The following is a 26,215-nucleotide window of genomic DNA, read 5'->3' as shown; positions in this document are numbered from 1 at the left end:
TTCAGTTTGATCCAGAGTGGTAATTATTTTAAATATCTGTGTGTTTAGCTGGCTGGATCCCATCTAGAAAGAGTTTGCTACACTTTTAGTGAGGTCAACCAATTGATAATAAAATGTATCGATTAAGCAACAAAACACTAAGCAGATAAATCCTTGACCACAGATTACAGCCATTAAGCAGATAAATACAAAATAAAGCAGTCGCCAAATGTACGGCTCCAAAACCATATAATTTTTATTTTTATTTTTGTTATATAATTTTTATTTCGTTTTAAATAAAAATGATATGGTTTTGGAGCCGTATGTTTGGCGACCACTTTATTTTGTATTTATCTGCTTAACGAAAATATATAGATTGCTGGACATGGATAAAGTTGTCTTCTGGAGCAAAGGATTATGTAAATTAAGATGCTTCTTTTCGTAAATTAGTAATTTTCTGTTTGGCCCCTGGTTTCATGTCCTCCGCAATAGATACTTGAGAAATGGCAGAAAAAAAACTTTAGTATATTTGGTGGCTGTAAAGGGCTAGATTAACATTAGTATTCCACTGTGGCTTCATAAATGGGGAAATTAGGCGATACAGTTTGCATAACTACACCACAACAGTAAAAGTACAACAGTAAAAGTACAAGTGTTGGCGTTATGGCTAATGCCATCTTATTAGATGCTTTGGACAAAAACTGAATTTTTAAATCATTCACGTATTTATTTGATTTACTTATTTGTTTACCAGGTGGGTGGGCTGGGCAAATTGATCCATTTCAGCCATGACCTGGAAACGTAAGACAAGTGCCACACAGCAATAAAGTACAATTGAACTTGCAATTGCATAAATATGGCAAAATTCATCGTGAATATGAAACTTATAAAACATTAGAAAATTACAGTATCAACTTTATGTAAATTTCAATAGGAATTACTTAGGGTGGGTAGAGGTTATAAAGAGTTAGATGAAGTTGGTTATTAAGAGGTGTAAGCCACATTTTCAGATCCAGTTTAGCTCTATGTCATTCATGAGTGTTTTGCTAGTAACTATATTTACATATGTATACTACTATCTCCATAAAAAAGTTGAATAGTTATGTAATATGACAGCATTTTAACCATTATCTCTGTAGCATGCACATGTTTACTACCTGATATGGCAGCCTTTTAATTTATATTTGAATGGATCAATTTTTTTGTTTCATTGCTTCTATCTACAGGAATTTTATTGTAGGAAGCAGTGTAGCAAGGTGTAAAGAAATAAGTAAGGTGATTGGAAATGCAAATATTTTGCTCCTGCTAGAGGCCATGTCACTGCAGGGTAAAATACAGGAGATCATTAAGAGCATATGCAGGACGTCATTTAACTTTAGGAAGGGATTTGTGCTTTGCCAACTTCCAATACTTTCTTACGTGCCTTAAAAATAATAGCCATATGGTAGAGTTCCTCCTAAATGTGGACCAGAAGTATAGTGGATGTTTGTTAAACTCTAGAATGTCACCTACGGTGGAGCAATGCAGAAAAAGAACATTTAAGAGCCAGAGACAGAACAGTGAGTGGCTGCAGCTAGAGGCTGAAGACTAAAAGCAGCTAAATACTGACGTAAATATTGACTGGTCTCAGAACAAAATAATAAATGGTCATCATGTACAGGGAACTAACACAATGTTGTGGTATAGTCGTGTTCTTCATAGAATTTTACGAAACTGTTGAAGAAGTATTAAATATATATATATATATATATATATATATTAAGACATGGAGTCAAATGAATGACCTGGCCAAAAGTATGTTTTTTAAAGTTTCCTTGTTTTATTTTTTTAGTGTTTGATTTTCATTGTACACAGTTAGATCTTATTTTATGGAGGGCTAGCAATGCTGATTTCGTACACGCATTAGTGGTCTTGTCTCCAGAAGTATGTTACTTGCACATGGTGTCCTGGGATACATGACAAAGGCATGACGATCAGATACTCAAGTTTCAAGGATGATGAGTTGCACTGCTTCTCTGACTCTGAAAAGAACAAAGCTTAGCGGGATATAAGTATGACATCTAAAATCTTAACGGCACTATTTTTTAAACTCTGCCTTCTGAGGTCAATTCAACATGGAGAGTGAGCCCTACTACCAGCATGTATTCGCAGTGCCATCATTTTTGGCATTACCTGAATTTCACTATCATAGTGGAGGATGGGATCAAAACTCAATAGAAAATTGAGAGCTTTGTTCTGTGCTTTGGCTTTTACTTTGTGACAGAATTTTGGTACAGTCTCTACAGTACTGTTGCACTAATCTGCTGCTCACTCTCCTGATCCCATCTACTCCCAGATGAAGACAAGTCTCTTCTTCTTCTTCTTTCGGCTGCTCCCATTAGGGGTCGCCACAGCGGATCATCTGTTTCCATTTCTTCTTGTCCTCTGCATCTTGCTCTATCACACCAACCACCTGCATGTCCTCTCTCACCACATCCATAAACCTTATCTTAGGCCTTCCTCTTTTCCTGTTACCTGGCAGCTTCATCCTTAACATCTTTTTCCCATTATACTCAGCATCCCTCCTCAGCACATGTCCAAACCAACGTAATCTTGCCTTTCTGGCTTTGTCTCCAAACCTTCCAACCTGGGCTGACCCTCTAATATACTTATTCCTAATCCTGTCAACCCTCGTCACACACAGTGCAAATCTTAACATCTTTAACTCTGCCATGTCCAACTCCGACTCCTGTCTTTTTGTCAATGCCACTGTCTCCAACCCATATAATATAGCTGGTCTCACTACCCTCTTGCAGACCTTCCCTTTCACTCTTACTGGTACTCGTCTGTCACAAATCACTCCTGACACTCTTCTCCACCCACTCCATCCCGCCTATCCTCTCTTCTCACCTCTCTTCCACACTCACCATTACTCTGAACTGTTGATCCCAAGTATTTAAACTCATCCACCTTCACCAACTCTACTCCCTGGATCCTCACCATTCCTCTATCCTCCCTCTCATTCACAGACATGTATTCTCTCTTAGTCCTGCTGACCTTCATTACTCTTCTCTCTAGAACAAATCTCCACCTCTCCAGCGTCTCCTCCACCTGTTCCCTACTCTCACTACAGATCACAATGTCATCTGCAAACATCATAGTCCATGGGGACTCCTGTCTGATCTCGTCTGTCAACCTGTCCATCACCATTGCAACTAAGAAAGGGCTCAGAGCTGATCCTTGATGTAATCCCACCTCCACCTTAAACGCATCCATCACTGCCACCGCAGACCTCACCGCTGTCACACTACCCTCGTACATATCCTATACCGCTCTTACATGCTTCTCTGACACTCCCGACTTCCTCATACAATACCACAACTCCTCTCTAGGCACCCTGTCATATGCTTCCTCTAAGTCCACAAAGACACAATGCAACTCCTTCTGAACTTCTCTGTACTTCACCATCAACACTCTCAGAGCAAACATCGCATCTGTAGTGTTCTTTCCTGGCATGAAACCATAGACTCTAACATACTTAATTTCATCCACCAGATTTAGATATTCTCCTTTTTCCTAAGTAGAGCTATTCTCTCATTTATGGGAGGGAAATATGACCTCTAATCTGAAGATGTTGATTTTCATCTTAGTCATGTCATACTCATAAGTAAGGCACTCTAATGTATTCTGGAGATCGTAGTCACTTGCTGTAAAAGACAAAAACATCTGTAAACAACAAAGATGAAACTTTTCATCCTCAAACTGGATACTCTTCAGATTTTGGTTGTGACTTGATATCCACTTCACAAAAATTGAAAACAGGAAGGGAGACAAGACACACTTTTGGTGGAGAGTTGTATTCACTTTAAAATATTTAACTTAATGCTTAGAATAAAGAGAAACGTCTTGCTGGTGTTCTTCTAAAGGGATTAAAAGGTGCAAAGTGGCAGCCTTGGGACCCTAGGGTACACAGTCATGTTTTCTATGAGACTGAAACATATACAAAGACAGTAATTTCAAATGCTCGTGAACAATCCAGTAAACATTTAAAGGCAAAGAGATGATCCACTGTTAGGTTCAGGGCAAAATCCACATTCCTGTCTCAGGTGTTGTTGGGATACTGTTCAGAACCCACATCTCAAAGTTTTAGGGAGAATGTATAGGAATTACAAATTGAAGTTCAAATACAATCCTTTAAATGAATGAATTGGTACAACAGAAACAAAAAAAAAATGTGGCATTGCCTACTGAGGTAGAGATGGCATTGAAAGCACTTATACTTTATCCAAAATGACCTTAAACTGGGAACAGGCAAATAAGCTCAAAAAGGACTGAATTTCATTGTAGTTGAAAGAAGACATATAGTAGACTCTTTATACACTTTACGTATGTAGCATGTGAGGTATATATATATATATATATATATATATATATATATATATATATATATATATATATATATATATATATATATATATATATATATATATATATATATATATATATATATATATGTGTATGTGTGTGTGTGTGTGTGTGTGTGTGTGTGTGTGTGTGTGTGTGTGTGTGTGTGTGTATTTTTTAATATATGCTCATGCTTGGATACAGGAAGCACATGTCATATGGTGAACTTCTTTTTTAGAAGTACACAGTAAAGAGCTCATGAAACTTGGAAGCATATCCATTGTGATGATAGTTTATTAAGAATCCTGATAAACATCCTAAACTATATATGATGTCCAAAGTGAGGGACTATAGTTCTGAGAGTTTCAGAATAATGCAAATGCAATTTGTTATTAAAACAATTGTCCTGCTGTATCCACCTGAGATTTTGAAGAAAAATGGATCGTTCAGCTCCAAAAATTCAGTTTATTTCTCACTGAAATCATGACACATGTAAAGGAATAGTGTATAACATTTTTGAATGTCAGTGGAGAAAAACTTTTTAACATGTGCACCTTTTTTTGACAAGGAAAATTTCAAAGTATCAGCAATTAAAGAAAAGTTCAAAAGTTATTGTGAAACTAGAGATAATTATCTGGAGAAGATGAAATGACAGATATGGCAAGAATGTTAGTACATCGAAATATAGTGTTGTATAAAACTTATCTACAGTTCACTGGAAATAGATGAAACACATCCTTGCTAGCATAACTACTCTTTTTAATGATTTTTTTGGCAATAACCTGCACGTACATTTTAGATGAGAAGCCTTCACCCTCATTTTAATATGAAAGTACCTGCAATCATGACAAGTGTTTTGAATTATTATACATGACAAAAGTAAGTACTTTATAGTATGTTAGTTGTATCACAACAGCCTTCTTAGTGAGCTGTAATGCTGATTAAAAAGTGCAATTTAAGAATTAAGTACAAGTTCTGCAAACAGGTGTATTAGGAGCTACAGTGAAAATTCATCAATATATAAACAAACGTACAAACAAACAACTACTTGAGGAAGCAAGCAAATGTACACAAAAATGAATGAATAGCATGCAGGATAACCTGAGATTAATATCACTAAAAGGTAAATTTAACTTGAACTGTATTTGTTTTGCAAATATCAATGTATAAGGTGCTGTGATATACCTTTAGAGAAGAGCTTCTTGTACAAAATAATGAAGTAAAAATGCTAAAAAATTAAATGAAAAGCAGAAATGTTGAACAAGTTTGAAATGCAGGAGAGTTTAGAGTTGCATGATTGCTTTAGGAAAACATCATCCTCCCAAGAAGATATACTTCTTATATGGAAGCACTGCAGACTTCATGTATCACGATTCTCCCCATTATGAGTACTTTTTAGTGTCTGTTATAACTGCACTGTAGCTTTTATGCCATACATGGTACATCTAAGCTGACTTGTTTACCCTGCTTTTACCACAGATAAAATAGCTATTCCAGATTTTGGAACTGGAGCTATGGAGAACTGGGGGCTAATTACATATCGAGAGACCAACCTGTTGTATGATCAAAATGAATCTTCTTCAACAAATCAGCAAAGAGTGGCTGCTGTGGTAGCTCATGAATTAGTGCACCAGGTAGGACTATCAGCTAACAACTGAGAAATGTCTAACATGTGCCTGATCAAAACAGCAAATATTTCACAGCACAAAATGTTCTAGAGGTTTTTATTAATGTAGCCTAAACTGCACAGGAAAAATGACAGAAGTATTAAATAATTTTTAAGATCAGAGTTCTATATTTCACGTGTGCTTGTGTTTTGTGTGTGTGTGTGTGTGTGTGTGTGTGTGTGTGTGTGTGTGTGTGTGTGTGTGTGTGTGTGTGTGTGTGTGTGTGTCTCACACACGCACACACACACACACACATATATATGTACACATATACAGACCACACAAACAAGCTACCCACACAGACACATATAGAATGTATTTATTTATTTTATTTATAAAATGCATGACGAGGTGACTGATGCTTGATAAATTTATGTCTACGAGTGTGGTATGGCATAAGTTTTAAAGTCTTACTGCGCTTCTGCAAATGTGTGAGCAACACAAATCAGCCAAAACTCTAAATGCCTTCATTTCTTTAAAAACATAATTATTCTAATATTTTACATACTTTAACAGTAGTTGTTAGCATTAGGATTTGTAATAATATTTTAATGAGATAAAATATATAAATTTGTAGGCCATATTCTAGCAGTACATGACAATGCATTTTTTTAGTTTTATCTGTAGGCCTTTCCTTAATAGTGCCACTACACATGACAGACTGAGCTTCACAAATGCAGACTTCATGCACACCATTACCCAAACACAACATACATGTATTCCCCTTCCACAGTTCTCACTTTTACCCTCATCTGCAAACAATCACATGCACCTACTCAGCTTTAATTGCATGTGAAACTTTCCACATTATTACTCATTCCTTTTACCATTATATTCAAGAATTCAAAACTGCCCTACTTTACCACTCAACAAATACAGCCATTCAACCATCTTCATCACCAAAACATTTGCAGCAAAACATACCTAAAACCATGTGTTCTATACCTATAAATATATGTATGTACATGTGTGTGTATATATATATATATATATATATATATATATATATATATATATATATATATAATGTGTGTGTGTGTGTGTGTGTAGGCATATATAAATATTTATATTTACAGGATTACATGATAAATGAAGGTCTGAAAATGAATTTTGTCTGTATGCCTATGTGTGTGCATATGAGCCTTTCTTGAAGTTAACTGAATGATTTCTCTGTGTAACCTTTTTACCCTTTGCTTGGATGCTGTTTGGGATATCTTAATTTTCCTGGGTACCAGATAAGACATTAAGGCTTGTATTTCTATAGTATAGCCAAAGAGTCCACTTATACTGTACTGATGAGTTACAAAAAGACCAAAACTTCGCAGATCTGCAGCTAGTGGGGTTTAGTTTTATTGTTCTGACTGAACCCATAAAGACTTAAAAAGTAAAAATTAAAAAGTAATGGGCATTCAGAAGCCATGTAGTTGAAACACTTGAATATCTTTAAGGAGTCATTTATATATATCCTATGGGCCTACACTGCAAGAGTTTAAGGTTTTACGTGCTTTTGGCTGAGTCTTTCTTGCAGTTTTTACTGAATAGTTTGTTTGTGCAGCATTTTTGCCCTTTGTTTGGAAATATAGATACATACACACACACACACACACACACACACACACACACACACACACACACACACACACACACACACACACACATATGCACATAAAGATATATCTGTACATGGATATAACCATATATTGCTGTTGATATGAAACATGTGGAGGTGTGGTATATGACACACAACTGCATAAAATATTTTGTGTGAGATATATATATATATATATATATATATATATATATATATATATATATATATATATACACACACATATAGGGGTCCACGTTGAAATCTCAAAAGCTCAAAATCTCGAAATTCAAAAGACTGAGTCCAAAATCTTGAAAGTTCAAATACTGAAAATTCAAAATACTGAATCTCATAATACTGCAAAAACAGTATACCAACACTTACTATATTCCAGCACAACTACATACAGAAACATATTACTCTTCTCCAACTATAAGCAGGAGGCAAGCCCCCCTGCACCCCCATGATATATCAACTATATATAAATATATCAACAATCTGAGAGTCATGCTGCTCAACACTAGAAGTCTAAATCTCAAAATGCACATGCTCGAAGCACTCCTTAATATGGAGAACATTGACATCTGTGCTGTAACAGAGACCTGATTCAAGGCAGCAGAAAGCCCCCCTGCACTACCAGGCTATAACTCATTCCACATCTTTCGGCCCCAGAACTTGGACCGAAGCTCCAAAGGTGGTGGTGTTTCCATATTCATAAAGGATGCGCACACCTCTAGACTGGTATCTGAGATACTTCAGGTGCAGCTAACATTGGGTAAGACAGTGATTCAGGTTGTAGCCTGCTTTAGGTCCCCAACCATGTCCCAAGATTTACACTCCATATTCTTAAGTACCCAGGAAAATATTAGGGTCCAACCTAACGCTCATACTGGGTGACTTCAACTACCCCTCCATTAACTGGGAAAACTACTCATGTACCATTACACTTGCCCAACGCTTTCTGGAATTCATTAATTCCAATGCCCTGGACCAGCTTGTTGTTACCCCCACTAGAGGTAGCAACATCCTTGACCTGGTCATTACTAACATGGGTGACCATTGCTCTACACCAATAGTCAACTCCTCCCTGGTTAGATCCGACCACAAACTAATCAACTTGGAAATCCACCCCCCCCCCAAAAGGTAAACACCATAAAAAGCTTCTCAAAAGCTAACTTTGGGCTCCTAAAAACAGCGGTGGATAACTTCACGGCACCCATGCAAATAGATAATAGTTTCATGACCACCAAATCATACACCAATCCACTGTATGAACAGGTACACAAATGCATGGATCTTGCCATACCCAATAGAACCAAGACACTCTCCTCAAAAAAAAGGAAGCCGATCAGGTGCCCCCTGCCATAAACAAACTCTACAACAGAAGGTGGAAACTGATGCGGAATAAGGTGAAGCCCAAGACTGGAAAAACTCACTTATCACCCTTAACAAAAGGTTGAGATCCCTCATCAAATTTTCTAAAGCTAGCTATGAAAACAGAATTGCAGCAGATAGTAAAGATAACCACAAGGCCTTCTATAGTTATGTAAAGAATCTCCATGACAATACCCAGATTTGCTCTGAGCTACTGCACAATGGTGCCTCCTATACCAAGCCAACAGATATTGCCAATATACTGGCCAACAGATTCAGTGCTAACTTTACCCCTCTCTTGCCCCCCCAAAAGACCAATGACAATACCAGTAGATTGCCAGGCACCCAGTATTACTGCTGCACAAGTTAAAATAGCACTGTCCAAGGCCAAGAATACAGCTTCTATGGGACCTGACAATATCCCTGGCTGTGTTCTACATAAACTACAGAGTGAACTGGCACCTCACTTGTGCATCCTGTTCAGTCATAGCCTCACCTCAAGGTTTGTCCCTACCGAATGGCGCACTGCTACAGTCATCCCTCTCCACAAAGGAGGAGTGACTACAGACCCCGGGAACTATCGCCCCATTAGCCTGACAAGTCTGATATGCAAAGCTATGGAATGCATCATCATGGACCTGATAAACAAGGATATAAGGAATCTCCAAACTCTGGATCCTACACAGTTTGGTTTTGTGAAGGGTAGATCATGCCTGCTCAACTTGGTCGACTTCTTTGAGTCAGTCATCAGAGCTGTGGATGAAGGCAAGGTGGTTCATACAGCCTACCTTCATCTGGCCAAGGCCTTTGATACCATACCCCACTCAGGAATCATAGACAAACTCACTAAGCTAGGCATCAACCCCTATATCACTAGATGGGTTGCAAACTGGCTCACAGATAGAACCCACAGTGTGAAAGTAGCTGACTTCATGTCAGACTGCTGACCATTGATGAGTTGAGTCCTACATGGTTTGGTTCTAGGTCCTCTCCTGTTTGGTATATACTTCTCTGAAGTCCAAGCCAACATGAAGGGACTCTGGCTGACAAGATTCGCAGACGATTGCAAGATGGGAGCTATAATTAACTCCCCAAATGATGTTGACATCCTACAGAAAGGCCTCAATGAGACTAATGACTGGTGTCAAAACCATGGCCTTAAGCTTACTGCCAAAAAATGTGTCGTCATCCACCTTGGGAAAAACCCAGTTCCCTTGAATTACCACATTGATGGTAGTCTACTGAACACAGAAGGAGTTAGAAGAGATCTGGGAACACAGGTTGACAGCAATCTCTCTTTTGACCACCACGATGCCACTGTGGTCAGAAAGTCCTTCTACGTGACACATCTCATTACTAAGGGTTTTGCATCCAGGAAAAAAGAGGTCACTGTCTCCATCAACTCTTCCCTCACTAGGCCAATCATCAAGTACAATGCCCCATTTGGTATGTACCTTACTAGACACCTGGAACAAATAGAGAGGCCACAAAAGTACCTCACAAAGAGGATCATAGGCCATAAACACTTGTCCTATATGGACAGACTCAAAAAACTCCAACTAGTCTCTGTCTCATTTAGCCTACTTAGAGGCAATCTCTGTTTGACTTACAAAGCCATGTCTGACCCAGCTGTGTTAGAAATGCTGCATCTAAAGAAATCTCAATCTCTCCACACCACACGCTCCAGAGACCTCAACCTCATTACCACAATCAACAGAACATGCTGGAGGGACAGGTTCATAACCCAGAAACTACCCATGCTATGGAATGGACTTCCCATACATGTCAAGCAGAGCACCTCACTGGCCCTCTTCAAAAGAAATCTTGATGAGTGAATGGGAAATAGAAAATTCACCCCAGGGATCACTCCAGTGGCTTTACTCGACAGAGGCATGAAGAACTAAGGTCGGGTGGCACCATGCCAGGGTACTCCTATTGGCTAGGCTTGTAAAGGCTCCAGGGCCATTAGCCTAGTACACACCTATGAACCTATGAACTCTGAGATTGCACTCCACAGAAGAAAATGACATACCATTGTGTGCTTCATGACTGCCTGTTGTAACCTTAGTCATGTTCCCTTTTAATTTGCTATACTACAACATAACTCACGTTAGTAACGAAATGCAATGTCAGAGTTGATATATTTAAGTAGCAGGGGGTGTGGGGGTGCTGTGCCCCCCTGCTTATAGTTGGACTAGACTAATATGGCTTGTCTATTATTTGTTTCTGTATGTATTTGTGCTGGAGTATAGTAAGTGTTGGTGTCCTGTATTTTTTTCGATATTATGAGATTCAGTATTTTGAGTTTTCGGTATTTTGAACTTTTGAGATTTTGGACACAATCTTTTGAATTTCGAGACTATGAGCTTTCGAGATTTCAGAGTGGAGATATATATATATATATATATATATATATATATATATATATATATATATATATATATATATATATATATATATATATATAGAGGTCTTTTTTGTAATTTTATGTATTTTTATGCATTTGTCAGGTGACTGAAGATTGTTAGGATTTGTTAGATTTATGGGCTTAATTATGTTTTTAGTTAGTCTGCTTTTTGTTAGTTTAGATTAATTTAGCCAAGTTCTGTCAGTGTGCTTACTACTTTCTTCTTTACTTCAACAATAATTAGAGATATTTAAAACTTTTATTTCGAATTTCATAGTGCAGACAATGATAGCCATTTACTAAACAAGACAATACAGTCTCAAAGTGAAAACAGATTTGGCATGAACATTAAGCTTCTATGCCCTTGAAACTCACAATAATTGAAACAGCATTGAAACTCACATTCAAAGAAAATGCAGCTTGTCAGTTGTGGTTTAAATTTACCTTTGGGCTGTTTTCAAACCATAGGCATATAAGCATGTGTTCTTTGATAGGATTTAAGACTGGCTTGTAGGTTGGTAAAGAGAGGAGCACCATAAAGAAGAAATGGGAGCAGGAAGGAGGAGGCGAGGGCTAGTTTGGAGGAGTAATTGAGGAATGTTATTGTATTATTGTATTAAATTATATTCCTTGTGTAATACTGCACCACTTCTTAGAGTGTATTTTAAATGTGTAGGTTTGAATATTTTTCCAGTAAGTGATGAAATAAAACATATGACCCAATAGTGACAAAACTATCCATTACAGAACATTTCAACCAGAAAAGGCACTCAAACTTATGTCATTACAATCCACCAATATTAGTAAATATATACAATTTCTACAGAAATAAAAATCATCTGAAAAATTCCACATTAAAGAAATCTGTAACTAACAAAGATGTTCCTTCTGGCAAAATACTTTACATTTCAGTGTTACTTGTGCAAATTCAGTGCATGCTGCCCTTGAAGAATAAACTGCTCATGTCACATTTAAAAAAAAATTTAAGCTGGTAATATTGCAATAGGAAATGGCTGTCACATCAGCAACATGTTCATAGCTACTAGGCATCTTATCCAAAGGAATACACACTCAGGAGTGCAGCACTCCAATCTCTCTGTAAAGGGACTACTGAAATATCAGCACTCCATCTACATGGTGTGGGAGTAGATCCCACAATCTTTTGCACCAAAGGCAAGTATGCTACCTGTTGTGCTACTAACACTGCTTTTAAAATTTGTAGTACAGACACTGATGATGGCCATTTGCTAAACAAAACAGTTATACATCGGAAACAGACAACATGAGTAACAGCAAACTTCGTTTCCATTGAAATTCAACATTCCTTAAAAATACACAGAAAATCAACATTGCTTGAAAATGCACAAAAACTCAAAATTCTTTGAAAATGCACAGAAACTCAAAGGTCTTTGAAAATGAACAGAAAACTCAACCATCCTTGCAAATGCAGAGAAACTCAACATTTTTTAAAATGCACCGGAACTCAACATTATTTGAAAATGCACAGAAACTCAACATTATTTGAAAATGCACTGAAACTCAACAGTCCTTGAAATGTACTTGCTGATGACAATTTGGCAGTTGCAGTAGACTATTCAGGTTCTAGGGTCCTGTGTTCAAGGTACAGAGATTGAGCCTGAATAAGTCAACCAACCTGCCATCCCTAACTTCATACACACAAACGCATACACACACTCACCCCATTACATCTGTATTTTACAAATGACCCTGTCATTGTCCATAATGGTAACGGCAATTCTCCATGATAAAATTCCAAATTTATTCTGTCTCTTAAAAATTGAGCACTCCACTCCAGTGTTTAAGCATGCATGGTACTAAAGATGCATGCACAGATGCTTTAAAAAATGTAATGGTTGCACAGTGAGTTCTTAAAGAAGAAATGTTTTGTTGGGGCCACCCAGCCAGTGTGCCCCCCCCAAGCCAGTGGGCTCTAGGTGACTTCCTAGGTCCCCTATTGCTGGATTTGGCTCTGTTTGTAATAATCCACAACCACCAAAAATAAAAATCAAGATAAACACACAAAGTGTATAGCTTGGCCACAAAGGAAGGAGCCAGACACCAGAATGAGTGCTTTCATTCTATTTAATTTAAATCAAACTTCTTCAGAAAACAAATACAATTAGTGGGACCGCCCAACTATATACAAAAATCAGGTCCATCATGTGACATTATAAACCAATAAAATAAATGAAACAATCAAAATGCAATCATATTAAAGGAATAGAGACCGACAATGCATAAAATGGTAAAAACATATGTACATAGAGAAGACACTTAAAAAGTGCATTAAAAGTAGACATATAGTGTGTCTACTTGTAAAAAAGACAACTTTTGGTAAGAAAACCATACACAGAGATAAAATTATAATCTCTGCATCTGTAAAAAAACATTTAATATTGATTGTCTCATTAAGACCTGGTGACTGATCAGCATACAAAAAAATCTGCCACTTGCTTTCTCGACATTCTAACAAAGTCTTAAAATCTCCATAGAAAAAAGTGAAGTAACTGTGTCAAGTACAAAAAATTAAAAATTTTTAAAATTATCACATCCTAAAGTGTGTTTTGCCAAAGCATTTGTCATATCCTTGTTTTTTATAGCTAAGACATGTTCATATACCCTTCTACCCAAAGTCCTAATGGTCTTGCCTACATAAAAACCATTACAAGAGTTGCAAAGTGCAACATAAACCACAATGGTAGTGTCACAACTAAAATGACCTTTGGTCCAAATTACCTTGTTTGCGTGTTTAAATTCCACAGAGGCAGAGTTGACTATAAATTTGCATTGCCTACAATGTCCTCTCTTTTTCAAGAATAGTTTTGATACTAACTGTTTTCTTGTATGTGAACAAAAGTTTGTCACCTAAAACTCTAAGCAAATCTTAATGCCCCATTAAGACTTTCCAATTATCAATAATAATGTGTCTAATAAAACACATTGTGTTGAAAATGGGAATAGGGAAAGCCAACCTATAAGTGTCAGAACTTCCATTGAAAATGAAATCAGGATGTACATGTACTGTCAAACAAGACTTGTCACATTATCCTATAATGTTAACACCTCATTGACAATTCTGTCAAGCCAATAAAAATCATATCCTCTCTGGATAAAAAAAAATTGACAAGCTTGCCTAATTTCAACATGAAAATGGACTGGTCACTGGTCAACTGTCTCGAACGTATGAGCTGACCCTTGGCCACTCCCCTTTTAATTTGTCCAGGATGCAGGCTATCCTTATGTAAGTACTTATTCACAAAGGTAGACTTTCTAAAGATTTTACTTGAAAAAACAAACCTGTCAAAGTCAAAATTCAAATGAACATCCAAAAAATCAATAGAGTTTTCAAAGCCACCCATAATGAACCTTAAAAAATTGGTGGTGTTATTTAAATCGACAACAGATGAAAAAGTTTCATAATCACCCTTCCATAAGAAAAACAAATCATCACTGTATCATCTATAGAACAAGATATTTTCAGCCAAGGGGTGATGGACCAAATATTTGACCTCCCATATTGACGTAACTAAATTTGCAAATGCTGGCACAACTCAAGAACCCATAGCAATGCCAGAAATCTGCTGGAACAAACAATTTTCAAACCTAAAAAAATGATTACTCAATACAATTTCAAGACACACACAGTGTTGATTTTGTCAGCACTGAAATTAATGTAACCACTGAAATATTCCCTTAAAAAGTCAAGCCCAACTTCTTTGTCAATACTGGTGTACAGGGAGGTTATGTCAAGGGACGCAAAAACAAAAGATGTTCCAATGATGTTAAGACTCCAATAAATGCCAAGGGACATGTAAATAGAACCTAGTACTTTGGACAACAGGATTTCAAATATCATCCAGCCAAATAGAAATAGGTTCTGTCTTAGAAAAAAGATGCCAACACAATTGGTCTAAAGGGTAGATTTTCTCTGTTTTTGTGTACTTTGGGTATACCAGAAAGTATAGCCAACCTTGGATGCTCAACTTGCAGGTGTCTATAGGTGGAATGACTTATGCTACCCTGGCAAAACAAGTCAAATGAAAGAAGGTCCACCTTTGAAAAACAAGTTCTGATATACTCAGGTGTGACACACCTATAACATTTCACATCACTCAGTAAATCAAAAATGGCACAACTGTAGTCATTTGACTTTATGATGACAATAGTCTCACCTTTGTCGTCTTTCATAACATGTAAATTATTATTAATGGCCAAACTATGCAAAGCTTTCCTTTTACCAACAGAAAGATTAAAAAACTTTGTAGTGCTGTGATACATATTCCTAAACTGATTCTCACACAACCCAACAAACACTTGTAGAATGGAACATAAAAGGGGTTATAGGTGTTTCTCCCTCTAAAACCTTCAAATGGTGGGTCATTAACAGATACCCCATCAAAAATATATTTTAAATGTAACTTTTGTAAATACAATTTAAAGTCAACAATCAAACTAGTGATGTCAAATGTGTTAGATGGGGTAAAAGAAAATCCATGTTTAAGAACAGCAACGGTACCTTTAGAAAAAGTTTCACCTCTCAAATTCAAAATGTCAGTCTGAAAATCTAATTTTACTTCCAGTTCCTTCCTTGGCCCTTATTCTTGGTCTGAACATTGTTGGACTACTTTGGAGTCTTTTTGTTCCCCGAATTGTCCACTAAAAAAGGCCCAGATTTATTGACAGTAGAAGGAGCCTGTGATAAACCGAGATGCTGCCAGCCCAGCTAGCTGGAATTTTGTAAATAATTCTATGTCATTTGTGAATAGTAATATGATTTGCATGTTTGCCTTAAAATGTAAGAAAACTATATGTTCTATACTGAGCTTCATAATTGTAACCACAGTGCACCCTACTGGAAAAGGGCAGAAATGTGTATAAACTATATGTCAATGCAAATGTATTGTTTCATAGTAGAAATTGGGACATGCAGAGATAACTTGCAAAACTCTAAGGAAATAAGTTGATAAGCAAAGAGTTTTACTATGTGTTAGATAGTTTATCTCAGCTAAGAGACAGGTTGTCTAGGCTACGGGCTTCTTTCAATTGTTGGGAAACAGAGGTAATTACAGGTTTCCAAGGTAATTGTTTTACGACATCCAGTATCAGACAAGCTTCTAAGAGAGGGGTGTCAGCTTCTAAAAGATAAGTGTTTTTAAGTGTCTGCTAGCCTGGGAAACTTAAGCAGAGGTGACAAGAATGATGTAATCTGAGATGATTCAGCAGTAATGGTGTATTAATAATTTAAGAGCTACCTCAGAGTAAAAGTGAGGGCATTTTGGATTTTGTTCTGGATCTGACCACATCACCAGCACTTGTCTTGCTAGTAAGTTATTTAAGTACAGTGATTTCTCTTAGAAATAGATAGAAATACAGTAAGATTAGTCTAGCTGTTTTCTATCTTTATGTGGGACTGTCCTACAATGTTGTTTTCAAATATTTCCTGTGATTCTGAACTCTATTATCACTGTGCTGAGTTAATGAGTATTGTATTGTGCTTTTATTAGTTATTATTAAATATATTTAAACCTTTTAATTGTGGCTGGTTTGCTTACAGATATTTAAGCTCTTAGAGTACTTGCACGTATTTGGTAATACTGTACAGGCCCCTCTGGAATAGACTTAGTTTAGTTACACTTACCATTTGGATAATAGTGACATTACACAGTAAGATTGGGCACCCTTTGGTAAGGGCCTTTATAGTAGCTGATAAGTAGATGTTGGTGGCAGTGATAGCTACAGTATTGTCTGGGCAGAAGGGGGCATAGCTAGTAAACCTGTGCCAGCCTTCCCTAGGAGTGTCTGTGTGTTTGTATATAATTCAAATCTCAAAGTGTGTATGTGTCAGCTACTTGGGCAGGGACACAAAACACTGGTTGGACAGAGAGGGTGCTGGAGGTTTTGGCTTGACCACTTGGCTGAGATCTTAACCCTATAGCTGTGCCAGTGGGGAGTCTTACTGGGGATTTGGAGAGAGAAAAAACAGCCCCAGACTGACTGTAATCTCTGTGTGCTCTTAAGGGAAATTGTACTTTACTGTGTGTGTACTTGTTATCCTCCCAATGTGCACATCCCTCACTGGTGTTAGTGGTGAGGATTGAGGCTCCTTGATTACTGGGCCAGTGCACAGGTGTCACAGAGCCACATTAGAAGAAGTGGATGGCATACTCGGTCCAGCTATTGTACTCCCATGACTATCTGTCTCACTGGTAACTAAACAAGTAGAACCTACTTTGGGTGAAGGATTGTTAACATCTTTGACATTATTGTCAGCAATATGATCCAGATGTTCAACTGTGGCCCCAATGTCTCCATGCTGAGTTATAATTGGATATGCAGCATTGTTAGTGTAAGAAGCAAGATCTCTCTTCAATTTGCCTTGCTTCCTAGAAATGATGGAGGCCTTATGTCTGTCAGCTTTAGCTGAAATACCAGAGTAAAGTGTTACCAGGGATAAAAAACACCTGGATGCCAGTTCACTTTTGTAATGTTGAATTAACAAGTTCATAACTGCCAACCCTGTATAGTTAAAATGTTCAACCAGTTGCTGATAAAGATTGTCCCTGTACTTGATACTATTCAGGAACTTATTCACTGTACAATATTACTATTCAGGAACTTAAACCACATGGCATGCAACTGCATCTAATATTTCTTCCAGATAAGCCAATTCTAATTGCAATGCAATGGTTTTTAATGATAATTTTTCAAGTTTAAAAGTATCCATTTTATATGTCTCAAAATCATCTTTACTTGAATTCTCAGTTGATACACTTAGTTGTAAAGCAAAAGTGCTGTTGTCCAAACCAAAAGGATTACCGATGTCTTTAAAAACATGTTGAACCACATCTTTGTGCTCTGTAGGAAGGGAATTGTTAAAAAAATCTCTATTCAAAATAGAATTAATATCCTCACTGTCCATATGAGACAAGTTCACTAAAGAACGCTGCGTGGCTGTTAAACCAACACCTTCACTGCTATCATGTGGTCCAACATGGCCGCTTTGGTTACCATAGTACACCTTGGTTACCAAAGTACACCTTTCTAAACATACTGGAAAATATTAAGATAGAACCAAACACCCTAATACTGGGTGATTTTAACTACCCTGCCATTAACTGGGAAAACTACTCATGTCCCAACACCTTTGCGTAACGGTTCTTGGAATTCATAAATTCCAACGCCCTGGATCAACTAATCCATAGTCCTACCAGGGGCTCCAATATCCTAGACCTGGTCATTACCAACATGGGAAATCAATGCTCCATACCTATGGTCACCCCCTCGTTAGTCAGGTCTGACCATAAGCTAATCACCCTTAACATCCACATCCCACCCCCACCCCCCAGTAAAGAAACCACCATAAAAAACTTCTCCAAAGCCAACTTCATGCTACTCAAGTCAGAAGTGACAAACTTCATGACACCCATGCAGATGGGAACTGAAACTGCTGAATCCTACACTAAGGCACTGTACGAGCAATTCCACTCATGCATGAATCGTGCCATCCCAAATAGAACCAAAATGCTCTCATCCAAAACAAGGAAGCCAATCTGGTGGTCCCCTGCCATAAACAAACTTTACAACAAAAGGAAGAAACTTTTGCAGAAAAGAGGAAAATCCCAGGATGCAAAAAACTCCCTTACTAGCCTCAGTAAGAAACTGAGATGCCTCATAAAATCCTCCAAAGCTAGTTACGAAAATAAAATTGCCAAAGATTCCAAAGACAACCACAAAGCATTCTATAACTATGTCAAAAATCTAAATGGCAATGCTCAGATCTGCTCTGAGCTAAAGCAGAATGGCATTAAATATACTGATCCAAAGGATATTGCCAATATCCTGGCAGATCGATTCAGTGCCAACTTCACCCCCCTCTCACCCCTAAATGGCCCATCTCAATACCGGAAGATTGCCAAATTCCAGTAATAACGGCCACACAGGTACAAAACGCACTCTCTAAAGCCAAGAATACAGCATCCATGGGACCAGATGACATCCCGGGCTGTGTACTACATGAACTACAATATGAACTGGCACCTCACCTAAGTGTCATGTTTAATCATAGCCTCACCTCAGGTTTCGTGCCCACTGAGTGGCGCAGAGCTACAGTTATCCCAATCCACAAGGGGGGATCCACCTTGGATCCCGGAAACTACCGTCCCATCAGTCTGACAAGCCTTATCTGCAAGGCCATGGAGCATATTATCATGGAACTTATAAACAAAGACATTGGCAACCTTCAAACACTGGACCCCACCCAGTTTGGGTTTGTGAAGGGCCGATCTTGTCTCCTGAACATGATTAACTTCTTTGAATCAGTCTCCAGAGCCATGGACAAGGGTAAGGTGGTCCACACAGCCTATCTAGACCTTGCCAAGGCCTTTGACACCATCCCCACTCTGGAATCATAGATAAACTTACTAAGTTGGGCATTAATCCCTATGTCACCCAATGGGTTGCTAAATGGCTTACTGATAGAACCCACACTATAAAAGTAGCTGACTCCAAATCCAGCTCCAGACAAGTGACAAGTGGAGTACCTCAGGGTTCAGTCCTGGGGCGCTCTTGTTTGGCATCTACTTCTCTGAAGTACAGGTCAACACTAAGGGACTCTGGCTAACAAAGTTTGCAGATGACTGCAAACTGGGAGCCATTATTGAATCCCAAATGATGTGGATACTCTACAAAAGGGCCTTACAGAAACAGATGCTTGGTGCCAGAGCCATGGGCTCAAGCTCAATGCCAAGAAATGTATTGTTATCCCTTTGGGAAAAACATGTATCCATGAATTACCATATAGGTGGCAGTACACTAAACACAGAAAGTGTGATAAGAGACTTAGGGACACAGGTGGACAGTGGTCTCACCTTCGATAACCACATCGCCACAACAGTCAGGAAATCCTTCTATGTGGCACACCTCATCACGAAGGGCTTTTCATCCAGAAAAAAGGAGGTCATTGTCCCACTGTACTCATCCCTCATTAGACCCATTATAGAATACAACGCCCCATTTGGTATGTACCTCTCAAGATATCTGCAACAACTGGAAAGGCCTCAGAAATACCTCACTAAAAGAATCACAGGCCTAAAGCAGATGCCCTACGCTGACCGCCTTAAAAAACTCCAGCTATACTCTGTCGCATATCGTCTACTCAGAGGCGATCTCTGCTTAACATACAAGGCCATGTCAAACCCAGAGCTGTTGGACATGCTACACTTAAAGAAATCCCAATCCGTCAGAGCTACACGCTCCAGGGATCTAAACCTTGTCATCACAATAAACAAAACATGCTGGAGGGATAGGTTCCTGACCCAGAGACTCCCCAGACTCTGGAATAGATTGCCCATACATATCAAGCAGAGTGCCTCTTTGGACCTTTTCAAAAGGAACCTTGACGACTGGATGGGAGAAAGGAAATTCACCCCAGGGATCACGTCAGTCGCCCTGCTAGACAGGGGTCCAGGAAAGTAAATAATGTGGGAAGAAATAGCCAGGGAATTGTTATGGCTAGGCTTGTATAGACCCTAGGGCTGATAGCCTAGTACCAACCTATGAACCTATGAACCTATGAAAAACCTTCTTGAATAGCTCTGGATACCGCAGTAGAAGTATGTTCTCTAAAAGCCAGGAAATTGTCAGGAACATGATGGGTGGTCAAATCCAATAAACCGTCCTGTGTAAGCTCCACTCCAGTCATAGCCAAACTAAGAAACACCAACTTGTGAAACATAATCCACAACCATCAAAAACAAAAAAAAACCAAGATCAGCACACCAAATGTATAGTTTGGTTTTAGTCCCTATTCCTTTAATATGGTTGCATTTTGATTGTTTCATTTATTTAATTGGTTTACAATGTCACACGATGGACTTGATTTTTGTATATAGTTGGTTGGTCTAACTAATTGTATTTGTTTTCTGAAGAAGTTCTATTTAAATTAAATAGAATGAAAGCACTCATTCTGGTGTCCAGCTCCTTCTTTTGTGGCAAAGCTATACATTTTGTCTGTCTGTAGTAATACTTTTGTTATGAACTATTCTCTGACTGCTTTCATGTTATGCTTCCATGCACTCTAACTTAATAATTTCATATATGCTTTTGCCATTTCCAGATCAGTAGGATGCATGACATGGAAATCCATCCATCCATCCATCCATCCATCCATCCATCCATCCATCCATCCATCCATCCATCCATCCATCCATCCATCCATCAACAAATCCACAACCCTTTCTCATTTTTTGCACATGGGGTCAGAGTGTCAGTTCAACATTCACAATTATCCAGAGCCAAGGTTCACACAGCTTGGTGGCTAATCCTGCCATTGGTGTTCTTCACATGAAATATATAAATAAATAAAATGACAAAATAATATAAACACAAAGTATCTTATCAGTCCTTTAGTATATGATGTGAAATTGTTTCTTGCTATGAAATAAAATGTGCTAGTCCCCATAATAATTAGTGGAGGCCCTTCCATCATGATCACCCGAGCTGCTTTCAATAGTACTTTTGCATTTAGGTTCTCATTCACTCATGCTTTTCTTGGTGGGGTCATGGTGGCAGTAGACTAAACAGGGAAGTCCAGCTTTCTAGTTTCCTCAGACACAAATGCCAACTTGTCCCAAGCATTTTTACTCCACTCAAAATATATAGTCCTTCCTGATTTTTCTTAAGTTAAAATGATTATTCAGAATGGGCTTTGCCTGAATGACTTCAATAAGTGCTTTTCAAAGGTATCCTTATCTGAGGCTTGAACCACATCAGGTGGCTTCTCACTGCTTGCAGGTGTTTAGTATCTTTATTTTGTTGCTCGGATATCACTGAACTTTTCAAGTTCCCATGCATGGTAGGTCCAGCATTGATGGTTCAAATATCATAACCTACTGGCCCACAAGATGTTTGATTGCTGTAAATCTATATTTTTAGTTCCCAAGCTTGTGTCAAAACTCTTTCTGAGTGAATTAAATGAGTGACTTCTTCTGAATGTAAGACAAAGTCTATTCTATAATTTTGGAAGACATTGCATATATCTGTCCCAACCATACACAAAATATGAACTTCCACAATTAATAGTTGAGTTGCCATATTTTCAGATGCCCACACTGGAATAAATGTTATGGCTCAGCGAGATTTTACAGAGAAAACCACACCCACAACCAGTGAGAAGGATCGTAATTATTATTATTTTTTTGACAAAATAGAAGCTCAGTTTTGTCAAGTTTGAGTTTTTTCTGGTTTGTAAAATATTAAGATGCTTAAATGCAAATTATTGTTTTATGCAGCTATTAAAGGAAACTTAAGAAATATGTTTTGCCCTAAAGTCTCAGGATATTTGACATTTTTCATAATTTTTTTTTTGCAAGGCTCAATTGCCCACATAGGAACTGCTGGCATTAGCAGGGATAGATGGCAGTACTAATTGGTAGCTGCAGTGTCATTGTTTTGATCATTGACCCAGGATCATGCACATAGACAGGACGGATATCTCAAAGTTTGCTCCCACACTTCCACCACAGTCCATTTGTTCACAGTCCATTTGTCACTCTCACATTTCCTCTTACCTACACTTATTAACAGGCTACCAAAAAGTCATTTTTCTACCATGGGGACACTGTTCTTCCACTCACTGACCTTAACATACAATTAATTATTTTCAGGGAGAATGCTATGGCTTTGTATCTGAAGCTGTTTCTCACTACATCTGCTATATACTGACTGCTTTAATAAATTGAATGCATTCTGGAGGTACTTGTTAGGTGAAAACAACATGGCATTAAATGAAGACAGCATAGATGCCAACTTTATATTTCTCCAAGCCACAGACATTACCAACCTTGGCTGGAGTTTATTATAAGCCCATAGTTTCATGGGTGATTACTAGGTTAATGACTATGGGGACCTTTTTAAGCATAGCAATACATCCCAAATGCATCAGACAAGTTTTGATATCCTAGTGTTATTTTAAGGGTTATATGTAGGCTTGAGAAAAGGGTGGTCAAGCATTTACAGGCTGCATCTGTCTACTGGAGACATAGGTGTCAGAGCAGGGGTAAATTTTTAATTCCCCAACAACTGGTCCACGTTATGCTTGAATTGGGTTAGGGAAAGACTTTGCTTCATGTGGATGGGAAGCCTGTTCCAGAGAAGGAGTGGTCTCTGAGACACATACCTGTCCCTCCAATGTTCTGTCCATGAAAGTAACAAAGAAGAGTGGTCAGTGGGTTAACCATTAGTAGATTTAGCAAAAAATAAATGAATCTGACTTAGTTTACTGACATTACTGTACCCATGCAAGGAGTGGACATTATGCACTAGTGGCCCTGATATCCTACACTAACCCTGGACCTCCAACAGTACATGCAGTGGCATATCAGAAGCCTTCTTCAGACTCACAAAACAACATAAGAGTGGATAAAAACAACTCACACAGCTGTAAAAGGCTAAAGTGCTAGTCCTTTGTTCCACTGCCTGGTTGCAATTCACATTATTTCTCTTGCTTTCAAGGTTAAATTATCAACTACAGTCTCTTTTCCAATGCTTCAGAACCTGAAAAATATGATTCCCCCTCTGACTTAAACAAATGTTTTGCTTTTTTTTTTTTTCAAAAAATAAGTTTCACCAAGCTATTTTGTCAGCCCTGAGTTTCCATCAGTTTCTTTCATGGAGTACTGAATAGGTGTGTTGACTGTTCAACCAAAATACAGTTTCATGTTTTCAAGCACTCTAACAGGATATCATTCATGACAGTAACGTTTCCAGTTTGGCAGCTTTGAGCCTTCTTGATGATTTCAGCTACTGGAAGGTCCCCAACTCACCAAACGTTATGGCATTGCTTTGTGATATGAGACTATGCCCAAAGGGTTAAGGACGTCAGAATGTTACTTTCCTTGTCCAACCATCTCCACAGTAGTGTTTGGCACCTTGCAACCTTAACTTACTAAAGCCATAGTAGTCCTGCCTTTCCCTGTTGAGGTCTCATCTGAATTACCAGATCATGTATGACACTGACACCATGAATGATCATTCTGTATGGCACCCTGTTTTCACTTTAGTAACCCCTATTGCTACATATTTCTTTATTGCAACAACAGCACTACTATACATAGACCTTTTTAGGGTCAGATTGAGTGTATGTTTTTAAATACATTAAAAACATTGTACTTAATTGAAAACACAAACAAGCAGTTATACTAAGATATACAAGTATTAGTTGGTGAACCTCACAAATGCATGAATGAAAACAAAACCACACTGTTACATTAAAATGTATTTCATAGCATTAAGTGGTGTATGTCCAAAATGAATAGTCTAATCAAAAAAACTCATAATATTGTACAATAAGTTGTAGTCAAATATTAATAAAGATCTATAAAAGAATTAGAATCTTATAAAATAAAATCATATTTAAGAAAATAGAATAAAAATATGGTCAATGAAAAATCCTATTGTATGTGGGCATTTATGTATATATATATTTTTTATTTATTTATTTTAACATGGTAGGTTTACTAGTTTACAGGCTATTTTCTGCCTTGACTCAGCCAAGGCACTTTTCCATGAATCAATGAAAGTTTCCACTGAGAATAACAGCAATTTGCATGCAAATAGAAACAATGTTTACACTGTGTGTAACAGTTGCTTGAATTATGTAGAGGCAATATCTAACAGATGAGAATATAACATGATAGCATGTAGCAGGACTTAGTCATCTGCAATTATTTAAACATTCTGAAGGATAATAAGCTGTTTGCATTTGTAAGTTTGCAACTTAGCCTACATTTAGGTGCAATTCAATAACATTTATTTTTGATGTGGGACCATTTGTTTTTGCATGTGCAATATTTACATGTTTATATATTTATACATTTACAGTTCGCTCTCAAACAGCTAGATATTGGTGGAAACATGACTAATAAAGTAGCTGTTGGGTACGTCTGTGTTGACAATTTTGGGGGTAGAAATAAGAGGAAAAAGAGAATCAAATAGCAGAGGGTCCTGAAAGTGCACAGTTAAGAGGGGCATTTGCAAAGAAAAGAAGGGTAAATGCACACTGAGGATACCAAACAAAGCAGTATTAAAGATACACTAGTGTTGGCAGTTTGGAGACAGAAAACTATACTATGTGCACTTTTTCAGCAGTGTGTTGGCGTTTCAGAGAGTACTTCATCCATAGCCTTTGTTCCTCTACCAGTATTATCAGGACATAGAGAAAGAAAGTTGTATGAGCTTTAATTTCACAGGTAGTCGAAAGTCAGAGTGAGATATCAGTACATTAGAAAATGCTATATGCTATTAGTGTCAGTTAAAGCAGATATTAGTTGAATAAGGGAAGAATATAAAGTAGAACACTGACCTGTAGGACATTGACCTGTAGCTTCTTGAAGTGTGAATTTCTTACCAACCCTTCCATTTGTTTTTCTGTTGTGGTTTTGAAAGGCTGTGTCTCTGACCTCTGACCCTTATAGTAATCTAATTTCCAAAGTCCTTCCCTTCCCTCCTTCATGGCTATTGTTTGTTGTGTAACCCGTTTATGTACTTTCCCACCCGCTGTTTTCTTTTTTTTTTTCAATAATTTTTATTTTTATTTTTACATTAATAAATGTCACAAATAAAAACTATCTTACAACATGACCGTATATATATATATATATATATATATATATATATATATATATATATGTTATACATTGATGTCAAATACCACATGATATAGGTCGTACAACATATCTATTTACACTATGTACATAGATGCTTTCACTGTTAGTTCCACAGTTATATAGACAGTATATA

The 26,215-nt window shown here is 37.7% G+C and overlaps 1 protein-coding gene across 2 annotated transcripts in view; it reads left to right on the top strand.

The window, feature by feature from the left end:
* The window catches only part of LOC122793449 (glutamyl aminopeptidase), a 792,963-nt gene that overhangs the window by 361,857 nt on the left and 404,891 nt on the right, over positions 1 to 26,215 (top strand). For both annotated transcript variants that reach the window (XM_044061461.1, XM_044061462.1), the window contains exon 6: positions 5,842 to 5,996. In XM_044061461.1, the coding sequence (XP_043917396.1) occupies positions 5,842 to 5,996 (155 nt within the window). The remainder of the gene's footprint in view (positions 1 to 5,841; positions 5,997 to 26,215) is intronic.

Source organism: Protopterus annectens, chromosome 2.part0, assembly GCF_019279795.1.
Source record: "Protopterus annectens isolate FY-2018-M chromosome 2.part0, PAN1.0, whole genome shotgun sequence".
NCBI lineage: Eukaryota > Metazoa > Chordata > Ceratodontiformes > Protopteridae > Protopterus > Protopterus annectens.
This window is presented reverse-complemented; position numbering and strand designations above follow the sequence as displayed.